The 23836-nt window shown below is 43.0% G+C and overlaps 1 protein-coding gene across 1 annotated transcript in view; it reads right to left on the bottom strand.

Moving 5' to 3' along the window:
* Positions 1-23836, bottom strand: part of SMARCC2 (SWI/SNF related, matrix associated, actin dependent regulator of chromatin subfamily c member 2) — a 422396-nt gene that overhangs the window by 275805 nt on the left and 122755 nt on the right. The window contains 2 exon segments of the mRNA XM_053708105.1: positions 7140-7270; positions 7388-7425. Of these exon segments, the coding sequence (XP_053564080.1) occupies positions 7140-7270; positions 7388-7425 (169 nt within the window).

Here is a 23836-nt window from a genome sequence, read left to right as displayed (position 1 = left end):
AAAAAAATTCCCTCCAGAAAGAGAATGAGCTGAGCCGCAGGGAACTGCCTGTGCAACTTCTTGGGGAGGGGACTGAGGAAAAAGTTGAGGCATGTCAAGAAAGCAGAGTCCTGAGAGGTAGAGGGCTCTGACGGGTTAAATTTCCTAGAAACAGAAGTCAAAGAACATAACTGCGCAGGGGGGATAACATGGGCCTCTTCACAGTACAAACATGTATCGGCTAAAGATAATGAGAGTGAATCATTACCCAAATACATTCTATACTCCATTTTAGGTAAAAAGATCCCCACAGAAAAAAAGGAAATTACAGATTTTATTTTCAAAAGTTTGAGACCTAAAAAATAAAATGTATTCTATGCGGCACCTCTATAAGCCCCAGCTGTGACAGGGGAACTTACCAACCTCCCGCTCCGGTGCCGACTATCGCGCTTGCACGCTACCTCCGCAGTGTAAGTAAAGACGGAAAGAAAGGTAATGCCCGCAGTAGGTCACGTGGCGACACGTTATGGGAGGTCCGTAGCATCAGAGAAGAATGCGCGCAAAAAGCGGCGCCATTCATGTGCTGAAACCGCAAAAAGTCTAGAATGTAAGACGCTAGGGGAAAGGTCACCACCAGTACAGGCTTTACCTACCCTACCTAAAGTAAAATCACAAATCCAAAACAACCCTCAAAAAAAATCCTAATAAAAGATAAAAAAAAGACCAGACATGCCTCAGTCCCATTGTCAGAGTGCCAAGAATCAGACTGAGACGAGAAGTTTAAAAATAATCACACCTTTATTCATAGCAAAAAATAATAAAAAGTCCACAAGTCAAACAACAAGCCAGGAGTCAAAACTAGAGCTGGTAGTCAGACGAGCCGAGTCAGGAGCCAAAGCAAATAGTCAGACGAGCGGAATCAGGAACAAGGAAAACAGCAGAGACAGGAACAAGCCAGGGATCAGGAACCAGGAAGGACGTCAGGCAGCCAGGTAATACACAGGAACTCTCACAAACAGGTCTGAGACAACGCAAAGGCAAAGCATACTGAACAGAGGCCCTTTAAATAATAAGTGATGACATCACAATTTTGAGACTGCATCCTGTCTAACATGGATGATGCACACCAGTCTGGCCATAAAAGGAAGTGCAGGAAATGAGCAGCATCCCCCACAATGCACCATAGTCAGGAAGAGAGGTGAGTAAAATGGCTGCCAGCAGCACATGGCAAACAATAGGGAAAAAAACCCTGACAGTACCCTCCCCTCAACGACCCCTCCCACGTGGGAGGACAAAAGGCTCATTGGGGAAACGGACATGGAAGGAACGGAGGGTGGGAGCATGAACATCAGAGGAGGGAACCCAAGAACGCTCCTCCGGACCGTAGCCCCTCCAGTGAACCAGATACTGTACACGACCTCTGGACATACGAGAGTCAATAATGCTGCAGACCTCATACTTCTCATGGTTGTCAACAAAGATAGGACGGGGACAAGGCAACACAGTGGTAAACCGATTAAAAACCAATGGTTTCAAGAGGGAGACATGAAAAATATTGGAGATGCGCATAGCAGGAGGAAGGTCAAGAGCGTAGGCCACAGGATTAACCCGTCGAAGTATTCGAAAAGGACCAACATAACGGGGAGCCAATTCATGTATATATAACCCGTTGGAGTATTCGAAAAGGACCAACATAACGGGGAGGCAATTTATTGGAAGGCACACGAAGGTTCAAGTTGCGGTAGGACAGCCAAACTCTCTCACCAACCTGGTAGGAAGGTGGCGGGCAGACGCCTATGATCAGCCTGGAATTTTTGGCGCTGCATAGAACAATGAAGGCAACCCTGAATCTGCACCCACGTGGAACGGAGTTGCCGGAGATGCTCCTCCAAAGCCGGAATACCCTGAGACATGAATGAATCGGGCAACAAGGATGGTTGAAACCCATAATTCGCCATGAACGGGGATAACTTGGAGGAAGCATTAATAGCCCTATTACGAGCAAACTCTACCCAAGGTAACAGTTCAGACCAATTATTGTGGTGATCTAAGACATAGCAACGGAGAAACTGTTCCAGAGCTTGAATAGACCATTCCGCAGCCCCTTTGGATTGAGGGTGATATGCCGAGGAGAAGGAAAGCTGGATCCCCATTTGAGCACAAAAGGAACGCCAAAATCTGGAGACAAACTGGCTACCCCGGTCCGATACTATCTCCTTGGGTAACCCATAAACGGAAGACCTCCCGGGCAAAAATTGAAGCAAGCTCCTGAGCGGTAGGCAGCTTCATCAAGGGAATGCAATGTGACATTTTAGAAAAACGGTCAACCACCATAAGGATAACAGTATTGCCATTGGAAACAGGGAGCTCGACAATGAAGTCCATGGAAAGATGTGTCCAAGGACGCTCACCATTAGCAATAGGTTGAAGAAGACCCACAGGAAGAAGTCGAGGAGTCTTATTCTGTGCACAAACTGAGCAGGAGGCAACATACGCAGCAATATCAGAACGAAGACCTGGCCACCAGAATTGTCGAGTGACAGACCAAATCATTTGGTTCTTGCCTGGGTGACCTGCGGCTTTAGGATAGTGGTAAGTGTGCAAAAGTTTAGTACGAAGATTCTCAGGAACAAAACACATACCACTAGGTTTCGCAGGAGGTGCATTGGTTTGTGCAGCCAGGATCTCCTCCCCAAGGGAGAAGTCAAATTAGTACGTATGGTAGCAAAATATGGTAAGGAGGTATAACAGGAGTAGGTACAGACTCCTCCTTGGACAGAGGCAAAAATTGTCGAGAGAGGGCATCAGCCCTAACATTCTTACTACCAAGCAGGTAGAAGACCACATAATTAAACCGAGACAAAAATAGCTCCCATTTGGCCTGTCGGGGCGACAAACGTTTTGCTTCAGATAGATAAGTTAAATTCTTGTGATCAGTAAGAATGAGCACTGGCACGCTAGTACCCTCGAGAAGATGCCTCCATTCCTTGAGTGCCAAAATTATGGCCAGTAATTCCCTGTCGCCAATTTCATAATTGCACTCCACTGGAGACAATTGCTTAGAGAAGAAACCACACGGAAGCAAGGAACCATCAGGCGTAGGACGTTGAGACAAGAAGGCACCTACTCCAGCCTCAGACGCATCAACCTCAAGAACGAAAGGCAGGACAGGGTTAGGATGAGCCAGAACTGGAACGGCAGCAAAGGCAGTCTTAAGACTATCAAAGGCCTTAATGGCAGTAGGTGACCAATGGAGTGGATCATTCTCTTTACGGTCATGTCTGTGATAGGTTTCACCAAGGAAGAAAAGTTTTTAATAAACTTTCTACAGTAATTGGCGAACCTCAAAAAACGTTGAATAGACTGAAGACCAACTGGGCGACGCCACTGCAGAACTGCAGATAACTTGTCAGGATCCATGGAGAACCCTGCAACGCAGATAACATAACCTAGGAAGGTTACTTGAGTCTGATGGAACATTTCTCGAGTTTACAAAACAGGCCGTTCTCACGTAGTCTCTGAAGAACCTGTGTAACATCAGAACGCTGAGCCTCAAGTGTGGGTGAGTGTATGAGGATGTCGTCTAAGTACACCACAACACACTGTTGCAACATATCTCGTAGGACATCATTAATAAATTCCTGAAACACAGCAGGAGCATTACATAGGCCAAAGGGCATTACAAGATACTCATAATGCCCGCTCCTGGTGTTAAATGCTGTTTTCCATTCGTGACCCTCCTTAATCCTAACGAGATTGTACGCTCCTCTCAAATCAAGTTTAGTAAAGACCGTAGCTCCCTTGAGGCGGTAAAAGAGTTCCATAATGAGCGGAATAGGGTAAGCATTCTTAATGGTAAGACGATTAAGACCCCTATAATCGATACATGGTCTTAACTCGCCACCCTTTTTCTTCACAAAGAAGAAGCCAGCCCCTGCAGGAGAGCAGGATTTGCGGATGATTCCCCGCGACAGAGCACCGGCAACATACTCCTCCATAGCACAATTCTCTGCAACAGACAGAGGGTACACCCGGCCCCGAGGAGGAATGGCTCGGGGTTGCAGGTCTATGGCACAATCGCAAGACCTGTGAGGAGGCAATGTACCAGCACGCGCCTTGTCAAACATGTCTAGGAACTCTTGGTGCTCCTCTGGCAATTGAGATACCGAAGAAGTGCACAAGACTTTAACTGGTTTCCGAAGACAAGTGGAAATACATTGTGGGGACCACGACAAAATTTCGGACCTGCGCCAGTCGAGACTGGGATTGTGCTTTTGGAGCCAGGGATAACCCAGAACAACCAGAAAATGCGGAGAGTTTATCACCTGGAACTGGAGGGTTTCAAAATGGAGAGCCCCAACAGCCATGGACAACGGAGCAGTTTTGTGAGTAACGAGTGTGGGCTGAAGGGGCATGCCATCAATGGCCTCAATAGCAAGCGGAACGGACCGAGGCAAAACAGGAATGGAGTGCTTTGATAAAAAAGCACTGTCAATGAAATAGCCCACAGCACCGGAGTCAACAAGAGCCTGAGTGACTATGGAGGAGTCCACCCAGGAAAGGACAACCGTGACAAAAGGTTTCTCCTTAAGCGGTTCCGGGGACAAAGATAAACCACCCAAGGTCTGCCCCCGACAGAACCTTAGGTGTGAGCGTTTCCTGGCCGTGTAGGACAAGACTTCAAAAGGTGGCCCTGTAACCCACAATAGAGGCAGATCTCTGGCAGCAACTTCGTCTTTAATCGCATCAGAGAGCCCATGAAAGAAGGCGGCAACAAGGGCTTCATTGTTCCAACCTACCTCTGTGGCAAGCATACTGAACTCAATAGCATACTGAGCAACAGATCTTGTACCTTGCTGAATGGACATGAGTCATTTAGCAGCAGAGGAGGAGCGAGCCGAAACATCAAATACCCTTCGAAAGGAGGCCACAAATTCAGGGTAATTTGAAATCACAAGGTTTATTAGTCTCCCACAAGGAATTAGCCCAGGCAAGAGCTGTGTCAGAGAGTAATGAGATGAGAAATCCCACCTTAGCTCTGTCAGAGGGAAACGCCTGAGGTAACATCTCAAAGTAAATGCCCACCTGGTTCAAAAACTCTCTGCACTGAATAGGAGCGCCTCTATATTGCTGAGGTAGAGGTGCAGAACCGGACATGCTCCTGGTAGGCATAGGTGCATCAGTGGAAACAGAAGCAGCCATAATGTGCGGGACACTTTGGTCCAAATGTGCAGTGCAAGTCAGCAGGGTTTGCAGGGCTAGTGCAAATTGATCCAAGCGGTGATCCTGTTCATCCATCCTGGAAATGATGGCAGATAAAGGTGGATTATAAGCACCATCAGGATTCATGGCCTTTGCGTAATGTCAGGGTGCCAGGAATCAGACTGAGACGAGAAGTGCAAAAATAATCACACCTTTATTCATAGCAAAAAATAATAAAAAGTCCACAAGTCAAATAACAAACCAGAGCTGGTAGTCAGACGAGCCGAGTCAGGAGCCAAAGCAAATAGACAGACGAGCCGGAATCAGGAACAAGGAAAACAGCAGAGACAGGAACAAGCCAGGGATCAGGAACCAGGAAGGACGTAAGGCAGCCAGGTAATACACAGGAACTCTCACAAACAGGTCTGAGACAACGCAAAGCATACTGAACAGAGGCCCTTTAAATAATAAGTGATGACATCACAATTCTGAGATAGCATCCTGTCTCACATGGATGATGCACACCAGTCTGGCCATAAAAGGAAGTGTAGGAAATGAGCAGCATCCCCCACAATGCACCATAGTCAGGAAGAGAGGTGAGTAAAATGGCTGCAAGCAGCACATGTCAAACAACAGGGAAAAAACTCTGACACCCATCTGCTGATACGATCCTATTATAAAACGGATCTTTCAGCAACTGTTAGCGCAGTGCCCTGAAATAAACTGCTCCAGTAAATATTATCCCACTAGAATAAGATTTATACATGTCATCAGGCTCCATAGGGAGGTAACTATGAGCTATGAACCCTTCATAGTGCCTTTATGCCATCCACCCTTTGAAGAAAAGGGCACTAACCTTTGGAGCCTCTGCTGTGGGTCAGACACAGCACTTCCAGGTCTGACAACTTCATCCAACTTCTGACAGGGACATGAGGAAGAAAGGAAAGCAGTGTAAGCTAACACTGGTTGCCATGTGGGGGTGTTAGCACAGATTGCTGGAAGGACAGAGAAGTTTCCCTGTGACATCCAGCAGCTAACAGCTACCAATACTCTTACTAAGAGGTTTACATGGACATAGCATTAACCCAAGTCCTATCTTGCAGGGAAACTACCCAATAAAGGACTTAAATCCAATTTTGTTCAGAGCACCATCTTCACCAACCATCTTGTTCAGAGCACCATCTTCAGTTACAGAGGCAAAGAATGTCTGGGGTAGTATGGGAAATGGGCAGGATACTTAATCTTTGGCTGGGGTGTCTTTGCCTCCTCCTGTGGCCAGGTGTTGAATTTCCAACAGTAATGAATTATTTTGTGGACTCTCCATGCCATTGGAAAGAAAGACAAGTTTATGACCTATTTATTTATTTATAGATATTTTGTACCTGCTCATTTAATGCTTTAAAGGGACAGTCTACTCCAGATTTTTTATTGTTTAAAAATATAGATAATTCCTTTATAACCCATTCCTTAGTTTTGCGTAACCAACACGGTTATATTAATATACTTTTTACCTCTGTGATTACATTGTATCTAACCCTCTGCAATCTGCCCCCTTATTTCAGTTATTTTGACAGACCTGCATTTTAGCCAATAAGTGCTGAATCCCAAATAACCACGGGAGTGAGCACAATGCCACACATTAACTAACGCTGTCTAGCTGTGATAAACTGTCAAACATGCCCTGAGATAAGAGGTGGCCTTCAAGGGCTTAGAAATTAGCATATGAACCTAGCTTGGTTTAGTTTTCAACAAAGAATACTAAGAGAACAAAGCAAATTTGATGCTAAAAGTAAATTGGAAAGATGTTTAAAATTATATGCCCTTTCTGAATCATGAGAGTTTCATTTTGATTAGACTGTCCCTTTAATTATTGCAAACACCTTCCTCCATAAAACTGAGAGAACCAGCTGTTTGTAAAGTCACATATTTTAAACATTAGAGCCCTCTTATTCAATTACCTATTATAGTCAAACCAGGCAGCATAACTAGGGATGATGATGTGATGTGTTTGTTCAGTCACATTGTCCTCATGAAGATCAGAGGTCTTCACTTGCTCAATTTTGACCCCTGATGAACTGTCATCTTCCTCCTAAAGGGAATGGAACCCAAATCACCAACAAGGCCCTTACTATGTATTATATATGTACATGGGTCATGTAGAGAAGTTAAGAGACCAATTCTAATAAGAATGTAGATAAAATCTCACCTTTGTCACAGGCTCCATGCTCTCATCCTCCTGTTCATCTGTAAGAGGGAAATTCAAATGGCAAATATAAATTAAAACAGTATCTAATGGTATATTCCTATTGTATAAAAGCTGTTAAGTGTCACTCCCCTACCCATAATCCCCAGTCATTTGACCAAAGGGAAATGGAAAAAGAATAACACAAAGGTGTAGAGGTGCCTGAGGTTTAGTAAAAAATAACTGTTTTAATAAAGGGTGGGGTCGTGGACTCTCCATATACGGAAAAAAAAGGAAATTTATCAGGTAAGCATAAATTTTGTTTTCTTTCCTAATATTTGGAGAGTCCACAACATCATTCAATTACTAGTGGGAACCAATACCCAAGTTAGAGGACACAGAATGAACAGGGAGGGAGAACAAGACAGGCAGACCTAAACAGAAGGCACCACTGCTTGAAGAACCCTTTCTCCCAACAGAGGCCTCAGCCAAGGCAAAAGTATCACATTTGTAAAATTTGGAAAAAGTATGCAGAGAGGACCAAGTTGCAGCCTTGAAAAGCTGCTCCACAGAAGTTTCATCTTTGAAAGTCCAAGAAGAGGAGACAGACCTAGTGGAATGAGCTGTAATTCTCTCAGGAGGCTGCTGTTTAGCAGTCTCATAAGCACAATGAATCATACTTCTCAACTCAGAGCTTTTCTGAGAAACAAACAAACAGGGCAGAAGATTGGCGAAAATCCTTAGTCGCCTGTAGGTAGAATTTTAGAGCATGCACAACATCCAAGTTGTGCAACAGACATTCTTTATGAGAAGGATTGGGACAGAGAGAAGGAACAACAATTTCCTCAATAATATTTCTATCTGAAACCACTTTAGGAAGAAACCCCAATTTAGTATGAAGAACCGCCTTATCCATATGAAAGATAAAGTAAGGGAATCACACTGCAAAGCCGAGAGTTCCGAAACTCTCCGAGCAGAAGAGTTAACAATATGAAACAAAACCTTCCGAGATAGCAACTTAACATCTATGATATGCATTGGCTCAAACAGAGCCTGCTGGAAAACTTTAAGAACAAGATTAACCCCTTAAGTGCTAACGACGGCTCTCAGCCGTCGCAGAGTTTGCCACTCAGGTGCTAACAACGGCTCAGAGCCGTCGCTAGCACTCTCCCACCTTGAGGGAGATCTGGGGGCTCCCACCCGCTCCTACTCCGGCGATCAGGCCTGTATAGTGACAACATCGCCGGTGCTTCATGTTTTGTGTGGTGACGTCACCGCGCAACTTTATTAACAAAATACAATGACAAGTATAGGGAAAGGGGGCATGCTGCTTAGAAGCCTGTATCTCAGGCATCTAAGCAGCTACAGACCCCCAAAACCTACCATTGGAAATATAATCGCCTAACCTTTCCAACGGTATAAGTCTTAGGGATCTGAAGAAAAAAAGTTAAAAAAAATAATAATAATAAACACAGGCCTGATTCTGACCAGGGCCTGACAAAAAGATGGAACATCTGGCACATCCACCAGACGCTTGTGTAAAAAAATAGATAATTCAGAAATCTTACCTTTCAGAGAACTGACTGACAAACCTTTCTCCAGACCTTCCTGGAGAAAAGACAAAATTCTAGGAATCCTGACCCTACTCCAAGAGTAGCCCTTAGATTCACACCAATAAAGGTATTTATGCCATACCTTATGGTAAATTTTTCGAGTAACAGTCTTGCAAGCCTGGATCATGGTCTCAATGACCGACTCAGACAATCCATGCCTAGACAGAACTAAGCATTCAATCTCCAAGCAGTCAACTTCAGAGAAACGAGATTTGGATGAAGGAATGGACCCTGAGTTAGAAGGTGCTTCCTGAGAGGCAACCACCAAGGCGACCGAAAAGACATCTTCACTAGGTCTGCATACTAGATCCTGCGAGACCATGCAGGAGCTATTAGAATTACCGATGCTCTCTCTTGTTTGATACAAGCATTAACTTGTGGAAGGAATGCAAACGGAGGAAACAGGTATGCTAGACCGAAATCCAAAGGAACAGTCAGAGCATCTATCAGAGCGGCCTGAGGATCTCTTGACCTTGAACCGTACCTTGGAAGCTTAGCGTTTTACAGAGGCGCCATCAGATCCAACTCCGGCGCCCCCCATTTGAGGGTTAACCCGGAGAACACCTGGGGATGGAGAGACCACTCCCCAGGATGAAATGTCTGTCTGCTCAGGAAATTCACTTCCCATTTGTCCACTCCAGGAATGTGGATGGCAGATAGACAACAATTGTGAGCTTCCGCGCACTGAAAAATCCGTGCCACCTCCTTCATGGCTAAGGAACTCCGAGTTCCTCCCTGGTGGTTGATGTAAGCCACTGAGGTGATGTCGAACTGAAACCTGATAAACCGGGCTAAGGACAATTGAGGCCAAGCCATCACAGCATTGTAAATCGCTCTCAACTACAAGATGTTTATGGGGAGAGCAGACTCCTCCCGAGTCCATAGTCCCTGCGCCTTTAACAAGTCCCAGACTGCTCCCCAGCCTAGCAGGCTGGCATCCGTGGTCATAATCACCCAGGAAGGTCTCTGGAAGCATGTGCCCTGAGACAGATGGTACTGAGAAAGCCACCACGGGAGAGAGTTTCTTGTCAACTGGTCTAGATCTATCCTCTGAGAAATTGCAGAGGTCTCAAATGGAATCAAGCAAAGGAAATTATGTCCATGGAAGCAACCATCAGACCAATTACCTCCATACATTGAGCCACTGATGGCCAAACAGTAGATTGAAAATAGACGCAAGAGGAGAGAATTTTTCATAGATAGGGAATCTATTATGGTCCCTAAGAAAACCACCTTTGTAGATGGAACAAGGGAACTCTTTTCCAGATTCACGTTCCAACCATGGGAACGTAGAAAAGACAACAAGATCTCTGTATGAGAGTTTGCTTATTGAAAAGATGGCGTCTGAACCAATATGTGGTCCAGGTATGGCGCCACTGCAATTCCCCGAGACCTGATCACCAACAAGTGAGCCCTCAGAACCTTTCAGAAAATTCTGGGAGCTTTGGCAAGGCCAAACGGAAGAGCCACAAACTGAAAGAGTTTGTCTAGAAAGCCGAATCTCAGAAATTTATGATGATCCCTGTGGATGGGAACATGAAGATATACACGTCCTTCAGGTCTATGGTCGTCATGAACTGACCCTCTTGGACCAAAGGAAGAATGGAACAAATGGTTTCCATTTTAAAGGACAGTAGCCTGAGAAACTTGTAGAGGCACTTTAGGTCTAAAATGGGTCGAAAAGTTCCCTCTTTTTGGGAACCACAAACAGATTTGAATAGAATCCTAGACCCTGTTCCCTTACTGGAACTGAAACAATATCCCCGGGAGAAAAGGTCCTGAATGCAGTTCAAGAATGCCTCTCTTTTTACCTGGTCTGCAGATAATCTTAAGAGGTGGAATCTGCCCCTGGGAAGGAAAGTTTTGAATTCTATTTTGTAACCCTGAGATACTATGTCCACAGCTCAAGGATATGGGACATCTCGTCTCCATCCACGCTTGACAAAACAGGGAAAGTCTGCCCCCCACTTGATCCGAACCTGGACCAGGGGCCGACCCTTTATGCTGACTTAGACTCAGCTGAGGGTTTCTTTGATTGCTTCCCCTTATTGCATGACTGATTGGGCTTCCAAAGAGACTTGGACTGCTCATGCAAATTACTTGGACGTCTGTTCTTCTTGTCTTGAGGTAGAAAAGACCCTTTTCTACCCGTAATATCAGAAAATATTTCTGCCAGACCAGGTCCGAACAAGGACTTCCCCTTGTACGTAAGCGCCAGAAGCTTGGACTTAGAGGTAATAACAGCTGACCAATATTTTAGCCACAATGCCCTGCGGGCTAGGACATTGAAGCCAGATATCTTGGCTCCCAGTATAATAACTTGCATGTTAGCATCAGAAATAAAGGAATTGGCTAGTTTGAGAGCCTTAATCCTACCTTGTATCTCCTCCAACGGAGTCTCTACTAAAATTGATTCAGACAAGGTGTCACACCAATAAGATGCCACACTTGATACTGTGGCAATACAAACTAGAGGTTGCCATTGAAGACCTTGATGAACACACATCTTCTTCAAATAAGCTTACAGCTTTTTATCCATGGGATCCTTAAAGAAGCAGCTATCTTCTATGGATCGTAGTTCTCTTAGCCAGAGTAGAAATAGCCCCTTCTACTTTAGGCACCGTGCTCCAAGAATCTTTAATGGAGTCAGCAACAGGAAACATCTTTTTAAATACGGGAGACGGGGAGAAAGGAATCCCTGGCTTCTCCTATTACTGTGTAATAATCTCTGTCACACGGTCTGGGACAGGAAAAACTTCCACAGAGGAAGGAACATCATAGTATTTATTGAGTTTACTAGACTTCTTAGGGTTGACAACGACAGAAGTATTGGAGTCGTCCAAAGTAGCCAATACCTCCTTTAAAAGTACACAAAGGTGTTCAAGCTTAAATCTGAACTTTACTTCTTCAGTATCAGATGAAGGAATAATACTGTCCGAATCTGAGATTTCACCCTCAGAGGCTACCGGCGTATCCTCCTCATCAGACTTATGAGGGAGGGCAACCTGCATAGCAGTAGGTGTAACAGAAACCTTACAATCTGAATGTCTAGTTTTCCTCTTGCGTTTTCCCAGCATAGGAAAAGCAGATAATGCTGCAGATACCACAGAAGATACCTGTGCAGCAAAATCAGCAGGCAAATAAACTCCTTCAGGTGGCTGAGAGGAACTGCAGGGCACTGTATGTGATGCCATAGAGGCTTGGGAAGTTTTAGGAGAAAGCTGTGGCATTGCCTGAATAGCATCATCCTGAGAGACCTTGGGCTCAGAGGGTAACAGTTTATCGTTAAATTAAAGTGTTCTAGTTAAGCATGCAACACAGAATTGCATAGGCAAAACAATTTGTGCCTCTAGGCATAACAAGCATTTGTCAAAAAACACAGAGTCTTGGTCCATGTCCATAATACTAAATAAAAAATTCCCCAAATTGTAGAAATGTTTTAAATACACTGTCACTTTAAGAGTTTTTAATACAACAATTTGGCTGCCAGAAGTCTCTTAAACAATCGTATAGTAGATCGACACTGAAGAGACTGAAATTCAATGACGCCACTCCGTGAATACACGAAAGCAGAGAGAAGTCACATGACCGGCAGAGAGAGGAAACTATGCAGCAAGTAAAAGGCACACGTTTCCCTCTGCCTACAACATAAGATGCAAGTAGCTGCAGCTGGTTTCAAACTCAAGCAGTTTGTCAGTTAGCCTGTTTTAGCTAAAGCAAGCAAAAAAAAAACAACTGCAAAATTTTAAGTTTATACATAAATTCCTGTATAAAACATAAGCCACACACATACTAATAAAGTATTTCAACAAAATTAGCCCAAAGAGGAAAAACGTCCCAATAAGATTAATCCCTTATGTGAGTAACTCCTGCTGGGAAACTGTCTATGAGTGTGTTTTGGAGATTGTTTTCATCAGGCACCACGCACGAAGCGAATGGGAGTAACGGAGGACAGGGCAGTGGGGATTTTTTGATGGACTTGTGACAAGGGTTATCCCGCAGGTGCTAAGCCCTATTGGTATTTCCAACCCCTAGTCTCAACATACATAATGTGCCTGCCCACTGCCAAAGAAAATCCTGTATAAAGAATTTTAAAAATGTCCCCATCTACTGCATATGACATATTCTTCTGAAGTGTAAAGTCTCCAACACCTAGAAGAGAAAAGCACTTACCCGCAGTCTAGCTGTCCAGCAGGAAGACAGCTCACAAGGCGTTAAAGGACACATACTCCTTACAGAGACCTGTAGAAAAAGAAAGAACAGAGTAACCAACTCTGGCTCTCTGTACCATGGGCAGCAATGTGTTAGGAAACAAAGCAAAGACTACCTCAAAATTTTCTAAATGCTTAAAAGCCACCACTACTCTACTGAAGAGATTAATGTGGACTCAGTTAAACCCAAATCCTTGCTTGCAGGGAAAAGTAGCCGAAAAAGGAATTCATTTCTTCAGACACCAAACTTCACCTCCTCCATTGACAGAGGCAAAAAGAATGACTGGGGATTATGTGTAGAGGAGTGACATTTAACAGCTTTACTGTGGTGCTCTTTGCCGCCTCCTGCTGGCCAGGAGTGATATTCCCACTAGTAATTAAATGACGTCGTGGACTCTCCATATGTTAGGAAAGAAATTAAGCTTTCATGATTCAGATAAAACAAACTATTTTCTATTTTACTTCTATAATCAAATTTTTCAATAATTTAAACACGTTTCAGAAAGAGGTAAAGATATATATATTAGTCAAAGCACAAAAGAATTGCATAATTTAACATAAATGTATTTAATGATAATTTGTGAAATAAAAATTAAACATTTTTAATATTAGCTTAATATTGACTAAAATATTAGCCGGGTGTTAAGAAAATGTATGCTTACCTGATAAATGTATTTCTTTTTTGACATGATGAGTCCACAGATCATCTTAATTACTAATGAGATATTCACCTCCTGGTCAGCAGTAGGAGGCAAAAAGCACCACAGCAGAGCTGTTAAATAGCTCCTCCCTTCCCCCCCACTCCAGTCATTCGACCGAAGTTAGGAAGAGAAAGGAAAAGTCAAGGTGCAGAGGTGTCTGAAGTTTGCAATAACCCACAACCTGTCTTAAAAGAACAGGGCGGGCCGTGGACTCATCGTGTCAAAAAAGAAATACATTTATCAGGTAAGCATAAATTTTCTTTTTTAAGACACGATGAGTCCACGGATCATCTTAATTACTAATGGGATTCAATACCCAAGCTAGAGTACACAGATGATACGGGAGAGACAAGACAGGGAACCCAAACGGAAGGCACCACTGCTTGAAGAATCTTTTCTAACACCTCACTTTACCTCTTCCTATCACTAACGTAGGCAAAGAGAATGACCGGAGTGGGGGGGGGGGGGAAGGGAGGAGCTATTTCACAGCTCTGCTGTGGTGCTCTTTGCCTCCTCCTGCTGACCAGGAGGTGAATATCCCATTAGTAATTAAGATGATCCGTGTACTCATTGTGTCTTAAAAAAAAAAAAAATATATATATATATATATATATATATATATAAACATAATTTATGTAAGAACTTACCTGATAAATTAATTTATTTCATAATGGCAAGAGTCCATGAGCTAGTGACGTATGAGATATACATTCATACCAGGAGGGGGCAAAGTTTGCCAAACCTCAAATGCCTATAAATACACCTCCCACCACACATATACTTCAGTTTAACGAATAGCCAAGTAGTGAAGTGTAAAAAGGAGTAAAAAAGCATACAAAAAAGAGGAACAGGAAAATAATATTGTGCTTTTATACAAAAAATATAACTGCTGTGGTGCTCTTTGCCTCCTCCTGCTGACCAGGAGGTGAATATCCCATTAGTAATTAAGATGATCCGTGGACTCACCGTGTCTTAAAAAATAAATATATATAGCCAAGTAGTGAGGTGTAAAAAGGAGTAAAAAGCATACAAAAAAAGAGGAACAGGAAAATAATATTGTGCTTTTATACAAAAAATATAACCACCAAAAACAGGGTGGGCCTCATGGACTCTTGCCATTATGAAAGAAATGAATTTATCAGGTAAGTTCTTACATAAATTATGTTTTCTTTCAGGTAAATAGCAAGAGTCTTACATAAATTATGTTTTCTTTCAGGTAAATAGCAAGAGTCCATGAGTTAGTGACGTATGGGATAAAATACCCAAGATGTGGAAGTCCACAGAAGAGTCACTAGAGAGGGATGGATAAAATAAAAACAGCTATTTCCGCGGAGAAATTAAATCCACAAAATAAGTTCTTATAAACAGAAGAATCAAACTGAGACAGTTGCCTGAAGAACTTTTCTACCAAAGACTGCTTCAGAAGAAGCAAATACATAAAAATGGTACAATTTTGTAAATGTATGCAAAAAAGACCAAGTTGCTGCTTTGCAAATCTGATCAACTGAAGCATCATTCTTAAAAGCCCACGAAGTGGCATTTGATTTAGTAGAATGAGATGTAAATCTCTGAGGTGGAGACTGCCCCGCCTCCAAATAAGCCTTGTGAATCAAAAGCTTTAACCAAGATGCCAAAGAAATGGCAGAGGTTTTCTGACTTTTCCTAGAACCAGAAAAGACAACCAATAGACTAGAAGTCTTCCTGAAATCCTTAGTAGCCTCCATATAGTATTTCAAAGCTCTTACCACATCCAAAGAATGTAACAATATCTCAAGAGAATTCTTAGGATTCAGACACAAAGAAGGAACAACAATTTCCCTACTAATGATAGAATTCACAACCTTAGGAAGAAATTTAAACAAAGTCCGCAAAACAGCTTTATTCTGATGGAAAATCAGAAAAGGAGACTCACAAGAGAGAGCAGACAATTCAGAAACACTTCTAGCAGAAGAGATAGCCAAAAGGAACAACACTTTCCAAGAAAGTAGTTTAATATCCAAAGAATGCATAGGCTCAAAAGAAGGAGCCTGCAAAGCCTTCAAAACCAAATTAAGACTCCATGAAGGAGAAATAGACTTAATAACCGGCTTGATACGGACCAAAGCCTAAACAAAGCAGTGAATATCAGGAAGTTTAGCAATCTTTCTTTGAAATAAAACAGAAAGAGCAGAGATTTGTCCCTTCAAAGTACTTGCAGACAAATCTTTATCCAAACCATCCTGAAGAAACTGTAAAATTCTAGGAATTCTAAAAGAATGCCAAGAGAATTTATGAGAATACCATGAAATATAGGTCTTCCACATCCGATAATTAATCTTCCTTGAAGCAGACTTACGAGCCTGCAACATAGTATTGATCACTGAGTCAGAGAAACCTCTATGACTAAGCACTAAACGTTCAATTTCCATACCTTCAAATTTAGTGATTTAAGATCCTGATGGAAAAACGGCCCTTGAGACAGAAGGTCTGGCCTTAAAGGAAGTGACCAAGGTTGGCAACTGGACATCCGGACAGGATCCACATACCAAAACATGTGAGTCCATGCAAGTGCTATCAGAAACACATGCGATTGTTCCATTATGATCTTGGAGATCACCCTTGAAAGAAGAACAAGAGGCGGAAAAATATAAGGAAGTTGGTAAGACCAAGGAACTGCTAACGCATTCACCATCTCCGCCTGAGGATCCCTGGACCTGGAAAGGTATCTGGGAAGTTTCCTGTTTAGATGGGAAGCCATCAGATCTATTTCTGGAAGACCCCACATCTGTACCTTCAAATTTAGTGATTTAAGATCCTGATGGAAAAACGGCCCTTGAGACAGAAGGTCTGGCCTTAAAGGAAGTGACCAAGGTTGGCAACTGGACATCCGGACAGGATCTGCATACCAAAACCTGTGAGGCCATGCAAGTGCTATCAGAAACACATGCGATTGTTCCATTATAATCTTGGAGATCACCCTTGAAAGAAGAACTAGAGGCGGAAAAATATAAGGAAGTTGGTAAGACCAAGGAACTGCTAACGCATTCACCATCTCCGCCTGAGGATCCCTGGACCTGGAAAGGTATCTGGGAAGTTTCCTGTTTAGATGGGAAGCCATCAGATCTATTTCTGGAAGACCCCACATCTGTACAATCTGAAAAAACACATCTGGATGGAGAGACCACTCCCCCGGATGCAAAGTCTGACGGCTGAGATAATCAGCTCCCTAATTGTCTACACCTGGGTTATGAATCTCAGAAATTAGACAAGAGTTGGATTCTGCCCAAGAAAGTATCCGTGATACTTCTTTCATTGCTAAAGGACTGCGAGTCCCTCCCTGATGATTGACATATGCCACAGTTGTGATATTGTCTGTCTGAAAGTGAATGAAAAGATCTCTCTTTAATAGAGGCCAAGCCTGAAGAGCCTTGAAAATAGTACAGAGTTCTAAAATATTGATAGGAGACCTCGTCTCTAGAGGATTCCAAACCCCTTGTGCTGTCAGAGACCCCCAGAAAACTTCCCAACCTGAAAGACTTACATCTGTTGAGACTACAGTCCAGGAAGGACAAACAAAAGAGGCCCCTTGAATAATATGATGATGGTCTAACCACCAAGTCAGAGAGAGTAGAATGCTGGGATTTAAGAATATCAATTGTGATATCCGATTATAATTCCTGTACCATTGATTCAGCATGCAAAGCTGCAGAGGTCTCATATGAAAACAAGCAAAGGGGATCGCGTCCGATGCTGCAGTCATGAGACCTAAAACTTCCATGTACATAGCCACTGAAGGGAATGATCGAGACTGAAGGTTTCAACAGGCTGAAACCAATTTCATTCGTCTCTTGTCTGAGGAATCAAGAAACTCGTTGGTAAATTGATCCTCCAACCACGTCTTTGAAGAAACAACACTAGTTGATTTGTGCGAGATTCTGCTGAATGAAAAGATTGAGCCAGTACCAAGGTATCGTCCAATTAAGGAAACACCGCAATACCCTGCTCTCTGATTACAGATAGAAAAGCATGAGAACCTTCTAAAAGATTTTTGGAGCTGTCGCTAGGGCAAATGGAAGAGCAACAAATTGGTAATGCTTGTCTAGAAAAAAGAATCTCAGAAACCGATAGTGATCTGGATTAATCGAATTGTGAATATAAGCATCCTGTAAGTCTATTGCGGACATGTAATGACCTTGCTGAACAAAAGGCAGAATAGTCGTTATAGTCACCATCTTGAAAGTTGGGACCCTTACAAAACGATTCAAAAACTTCAGATACAGAACACAGAACTGGTCTGAATGAATTTTCTTTCTTTGGGACAATGAAAAGATTTGAATAAAAACCCAGACCCTGTTCCTGAAGCGGAACTGGTGTAATCACCCCTAAAAGCTTCAGATCTGAAACACACTTCAGAAAAGCCTGAGCTTTCACAGGATTTGTTGGAACATGAGAGAGAAAGAACTCTCACAGGAGGTCTTATTCTGAAACCTATTTGATACCCTTAAGAAACAATGCTCTGAATCCACTGATTCTGAACAGAATCTGCCAAAATGTTTTGAAATAATTTCAATCTGCCCCCACCAGTTGAACTGGATTGAGGGCCCCAACTTCATGCAGTCTTGGGGGATGACTTTGGCTTCTTATAAAGCTTGGGCTTATTCCAACTTGTAAATGGCTTTCAATTGGAGTTGGAGTCCTATGGGGAAGGAGTGGTTTTATGTTCTCTATTCTGACGAAAGGAACAAAACCGATTAGAAGCTTTAGATTTACCCTTAGACTTTTTATCTTGGGGCAAAAAAAACTCCCTTCCCCCAATGATAGTGGAAATAATAGAGTCCAACTGAGAACCAAATAAATTATTACCCTGGAAAGATAGAGATAGTAATCTAGATTTAGATACCATGTCAGCATTGATTTAAGCCATAAAGCTCTTCTAGCCAGAATAGCTAAAGATATAGATTTAATATTAATCTTGATGATATCAAAAATAGCATCACAGTTCAAATGATTAGCATGTTTAAGCAAACGAACAATGCTAGACAAATCAGGATCTGTTTCTAGATGTGCTAAGCTATCCAACAAAAAAGTTGATGCAGCCGCAACATCAGCCATAGAAATGGCAGGCCTGAGAATATAGCCAGAATGTAAATAAGCTTTCCTTAGATAAGATTCAATCTTCCTATCTAAAGGATCCTTAAAGGAAGTACGTTTGGCAAGAGTAGAAATAGCCCCATCAACCTTAGGGATTTTTTCCCAAAATTCCAAATTAGCCACTGGTAAAGGATATAACTTCTTAAACCTAGAAGAAGGATTAAAAGAAGCATCAGGCTTAGACCATTTCTTAGCAATCACATCAGAAACCGCATCTGGAACAGGAAAAACCTCAGGAGTAATCACAGGAGGTTTAAAAACAGAATTTAAACGTTTACTGGTTTTGTTATCAAAGGATCAGACTCCTCAATACCCAAAGTAACCAATACTTCCTTCAACAAAGACCGAATATATTCAATCTTAAAAAGATAAGAAGATTTATCAATTTCAATGTCTGAAGTAGGATCTTCTGAAGCAGAGAGATCCTCTTCAGAGGAGGATATTTCAGTATGTTGTCGGTCATCACAAATTTCATCAGTATTATGAGAAGTTTTAAAAGACCTTTTACGTTTATTAGAAGGTGAAATAGCAGACATAGCCTTCTGTATTGCATCAGCAATATAATAATTTATATTAAAAAGGATATTATGTACATTAGATGTTGAAGGAACAACAGGTGCTGTACTAGTACTAATAGAAACATTATCAGCATGCAAAAGCTTATCATTACAACTGTTACATAATATTGCCGGAGATATAATCTCAGCTTGCTTACAACAGATACACTTAGCTTTAGTAGAACTGTGTTCAAGCAACATGGTTCCTACAGTAGCTTCTGAGACAGGATCAGACTGAGACATCTTGCAAAATGCAAAAGAAAAAAACATAATTTATGCTTACCTGATAAATTTATTTCTCTTGTAGTGTGTTCAGTCCACGGGTCATCCATTACTTATGGGATATATTCTCCTTCCCAACAGGAAGTTGCAAGAGGATCACCCAAGCAGAGCTGCTATACAGCTCCTCCCCTCACATGTCATATCCAGTCATTCGACCGAAACAAGACGAGAAAGGAGAAACTATAGGGTGCAGTGGTGACTGGAGTTATAATTTAAAATTTAGAACCTGTCTCAAAAAGACAGGGCGGGCCGTGGACTGAACACACTACAAGAGAAATAAATTTATCAGGTAAGCATAAATTATGTTTTCTCTTGTTAAGTGTGTTCAGTCCACGGGTCATCCATTACTTATGGGATACCAATACCAAAGCTAAAGTACACGGATGATGGGAGGGACAAGGCAGGAACATTAAACAGAAGGAACCACTGCCTGTAGAACCTTTCTCCCAAAAACAGCCTCCGAAGAAGCAAAAGTGTCAAATTTGTAAAATTTGGAAAAAGTATGAAGTGAAGACCAAGTTGCAGCCTTGCAAATCTGTTCAACAGAGGCCTCATTCTTAAAGGCCCAGGTGGAAGCCACAGCTCTAGTGGAATGAGATGTAATTTTTTCAGGAGGCTGCTGTCCAGCAGTCTCATAGGCTAAGTGTATTATGCTACGAAGCCAAAAAGAGAGAGAGGTAGCCGAAGCCTTTTGACCTCTTCTCTGTCCAGAGTAAACGACAAACAGAGAAGAAGTTTGTCGAAAATCTTTAGTTGCCTGTAAGTAGAACTTCAGGGCACGGACCACGTCTAGATTATGCAAAAGACGTTCCTTCTTTGAAGAAGGATTAGGGCATAAAGATGGAACAACAATCTCTTGATTGATATTCCTGTTAGAAACAACCTTAGGTAAAAACCCAGGTTTAGTACGCAGGACTACCTTGTCTGAATGAAAAATCAGATAAGGAGAATCACAATGTAAGGCAGATAACTCAGAGACTCTCCGAGCCGAGGAAATAGCCATCAAAAACAGAACTTTCCAAGATAAAAGCTTAATATCAATGGAATGAAGGGGTTCAAACGGAACACCCTGAAGAACTTTAAGAACCAAGTTTAAGCTCCACGGAGGAGCAACAGCTTTAAACACAGGCTTAATCCTAGCCAAAGCCTGACAAAAAGCCTGGACGTCTGGATTCTCTGCCAGACGCTTGTGTAAAAGAATAGACAGAGCAGAAATCTGTCCCTTAAGTGAACTAGCGGATAAGCCCTTTTCTAAACCCTCTTGTAGAAAAGACAATATCCTAGGAATCCTAACCTTACTCCATGAGTAACTCTTGGATTCACACCAATATAAATATTTACGCCATATCTTGTGGTAAATTTTTCTGGTAACAGGTTTCCGAGCCTGTATTAATGTATCAATAACCGAATCCGAAAACCCACGCTTTGATAGAATCAAGCGTTCAATTTCCAAGCAGTCAGCCTCAGAGAAATTAGGTTTGGATGGTTGAAAGGACCCTGAATTAGAAGGTCCTGCCTCAGGGGTAGAGACCATGGTGGACAGGACGACATGTCCACTAGATCTGCATACCAGGTCCTGCGTGGCCACGCAGGCGCTATCAGAATCACCGATGCTCTCTCCTGTTTGATCCTGGCAATCAGTCGAGGTAGCAACGGAAAAGGTGGAAACACATAAGCTATGTTGAAAACCCAAGGGGCTGCTAGTGCATCTACCAGCACCGCTCCCGGGTCCCTGGACCTGGATCCGTAACAAGGAAGCTTGGCGTTCTGGCGAGATGCCATGAGATCCAGATCCGGTTTGCCCCAACGACGAATCAGTTGAGCAAATACCTCCGGGTGAAGTTCCCACTCCCCCGGATGAAAAGTCTGGCGACTTAGAAAATCCGCCTCCCAGTTCTCCACGCCTGGGATGTAGATCGCTGACAGGTGGCAAGAGTGAGACTCTGCCCAGCGAATTATCTTTGAGACTTCCAACATCGCTAGGGAACTCCTGGTTCCCCCTTGATGATTGATGTAAGCCACAGTCGTGATGTTGTCCGACTGAAATCTGATGAACCTCAGTGTTGCTAACTGAGGCCAAGCTAGAAGAGCATTGAATATTGCTCTTAATTCTAGAATGTTTATCGGGAGGAGTTTCTCCTCCTGAGTCCACGATCCCTGAGCCTTCAGGGAGTTCCAGACTGCTCCCCAGCCTAGTAGGCTGGCATCTGTTGTTACAATCGTCCAATCTGGTCTGCGAAAAGTCATTCCTTTGGACAGATGAACCCGTGACAACCACCAGAGAAGAGAATCTCTGGTCTCCTGGTCCAGATTTAGCAAAGGGGACAGATCTGAGTAATCCCCGTTCCATTGACTTAGCATGCATAGTTGCAGCGGTCTGAGATGTAGGCGCGCAAATGGCACTATGTCCATTGCCGCGACCATTAAGCCGATTACTTCCATGCACTGAGCTACTGATGGGCTTGGAAAGGAGTGAAGGACACGGCAAGCATTGAGAATATTTGATAACCTGGACTCCGTCAGGTAAATCTTCATCTCTACAGAATCTATAAGAGTCCCTAGAAAAGGGACCCTTGTGAGTGGTAACAGAGAACTCTTTTCCACGTTCACTTTCCACCCATGCGACCTCAGAAATGCTAGAACTATCTCTGTATGAGACTTTGCATTTTGAAAGCTTGACGCTTGTATCATAATGTCGTCTAGGTACGGAGCCACCGCTATGCCTCGTGGTCTTAGTACCGCCAGAAGTGAGCCCAGAACCTTTGTAAAAATTCTCGGGGCCGTAGCTAACCCGAAGGGAAGAGCTACAAACTGGTAATGCCTGTCTAGAAAGGCAAACCTTAGGTACCGATAATAATAATCCTTTAAGTCCACTGTGGTCATATATTGACCCTCTTGGATCATGGGTAGGATGGTCCGAATGGTTTCCATCTTGAACGATGGAACCCTTAGGAATTTGTTTAAGATATTTAAGTCTAAGATTGGTCTGAAGGTTCCATCTTTCTTGGGAACCACAAACAGATTTGAATAAAACCCTTGCCCCTGTTCCGTCCGCGGAACTGGGTGGATCACTCCCATCACTAAGAGGTCTTGTACACATTGTAGAAATGCCTCTTTCTTTACTAGGTTTGTTGATAACCTTGACAGATGAAACCTCCCTTGTGGAGGAGAAGTTTTGAAATCCAGAAGGTATCCCTGAGATATAATCTCCAACGTCCAGGGATCCTGTACATCTCTTGCCCAAGCCTGGGCGAAGAGAGAAAGTCTGCCCCCCACTAGATCCGTCTCCGGAAAGGGGGCCCTGTCTTCATGCTGTCTTAGGGGCAGAAGTAGGCTTTCTGGCCTGCTTGCCCTTGTTCCATGATTGGTTGCCTTTCCAACCCTGTCTGTAACGAGCAGTAGTTCCTTCCTGTTTTGGAGCGGAGGAAGTTGATGCTGCTCCTGCCTTGAAATTACGAAAGGCACGAAAATTAGACTGTTTGGCCTTTGATTTGGCCCTGTCCTGAGGAAGGGTGTGGCCCTTACCTCCAGTAATGTCAGCAATAATTTCCTTCAAGCCGGGCCCGAATAAGGTCTGCCCTTTGAAAGGAATGTTTAATAGTTTAGACTTAGAAGTTACATCTGCTGACCAGGATTTAAGCCATAGCGCTCTGCGCGCCTGTATGGCGAATCCGGAATTCTTAGCCGTAAGTTTGGTTAAATGCACTACGGCATCCGAAACAAACGCATTAGCCAGCTTAAGGGTTCTAATCTTGCTCAAAGACTCATCCAATGGTGCTGTGCGAATCGCCTCTTCCAGAGACTCAAACCAGAATGCCGCTGCAGCAGTGACAGGCGCAATGCATGCAAGAGGCTGTAATATAAAACCTTGTTGAACAAACATTTTCTTAAGGTAACCCTCTAATTTTTTATCCATTGGATCTGAGAAAGCACAGCTATCCTCCACCGGGATAGTGGTACGCTTGGCTAAAGTAGAAAC

Source organism: Bombina bombina, chromosome 3, assembly GCF_027579735.1.
Source record: "Bombina bombina isolate aBomBom1 chromosome 3, aBomBom1.pri, whole genome shotgun sequence".
Classification (NCBI taxonomy): domain Eukaryota; kingdom Metazoa; phylum Chordata; class Amphibia; order Anura; family Bombinatoridae; genus Bombina; species Bombina bombina.
Note: the sequence above shows the minus strand (reverse complement) of the source record. Positions and strands in the feature narration are given on the sequence as shown.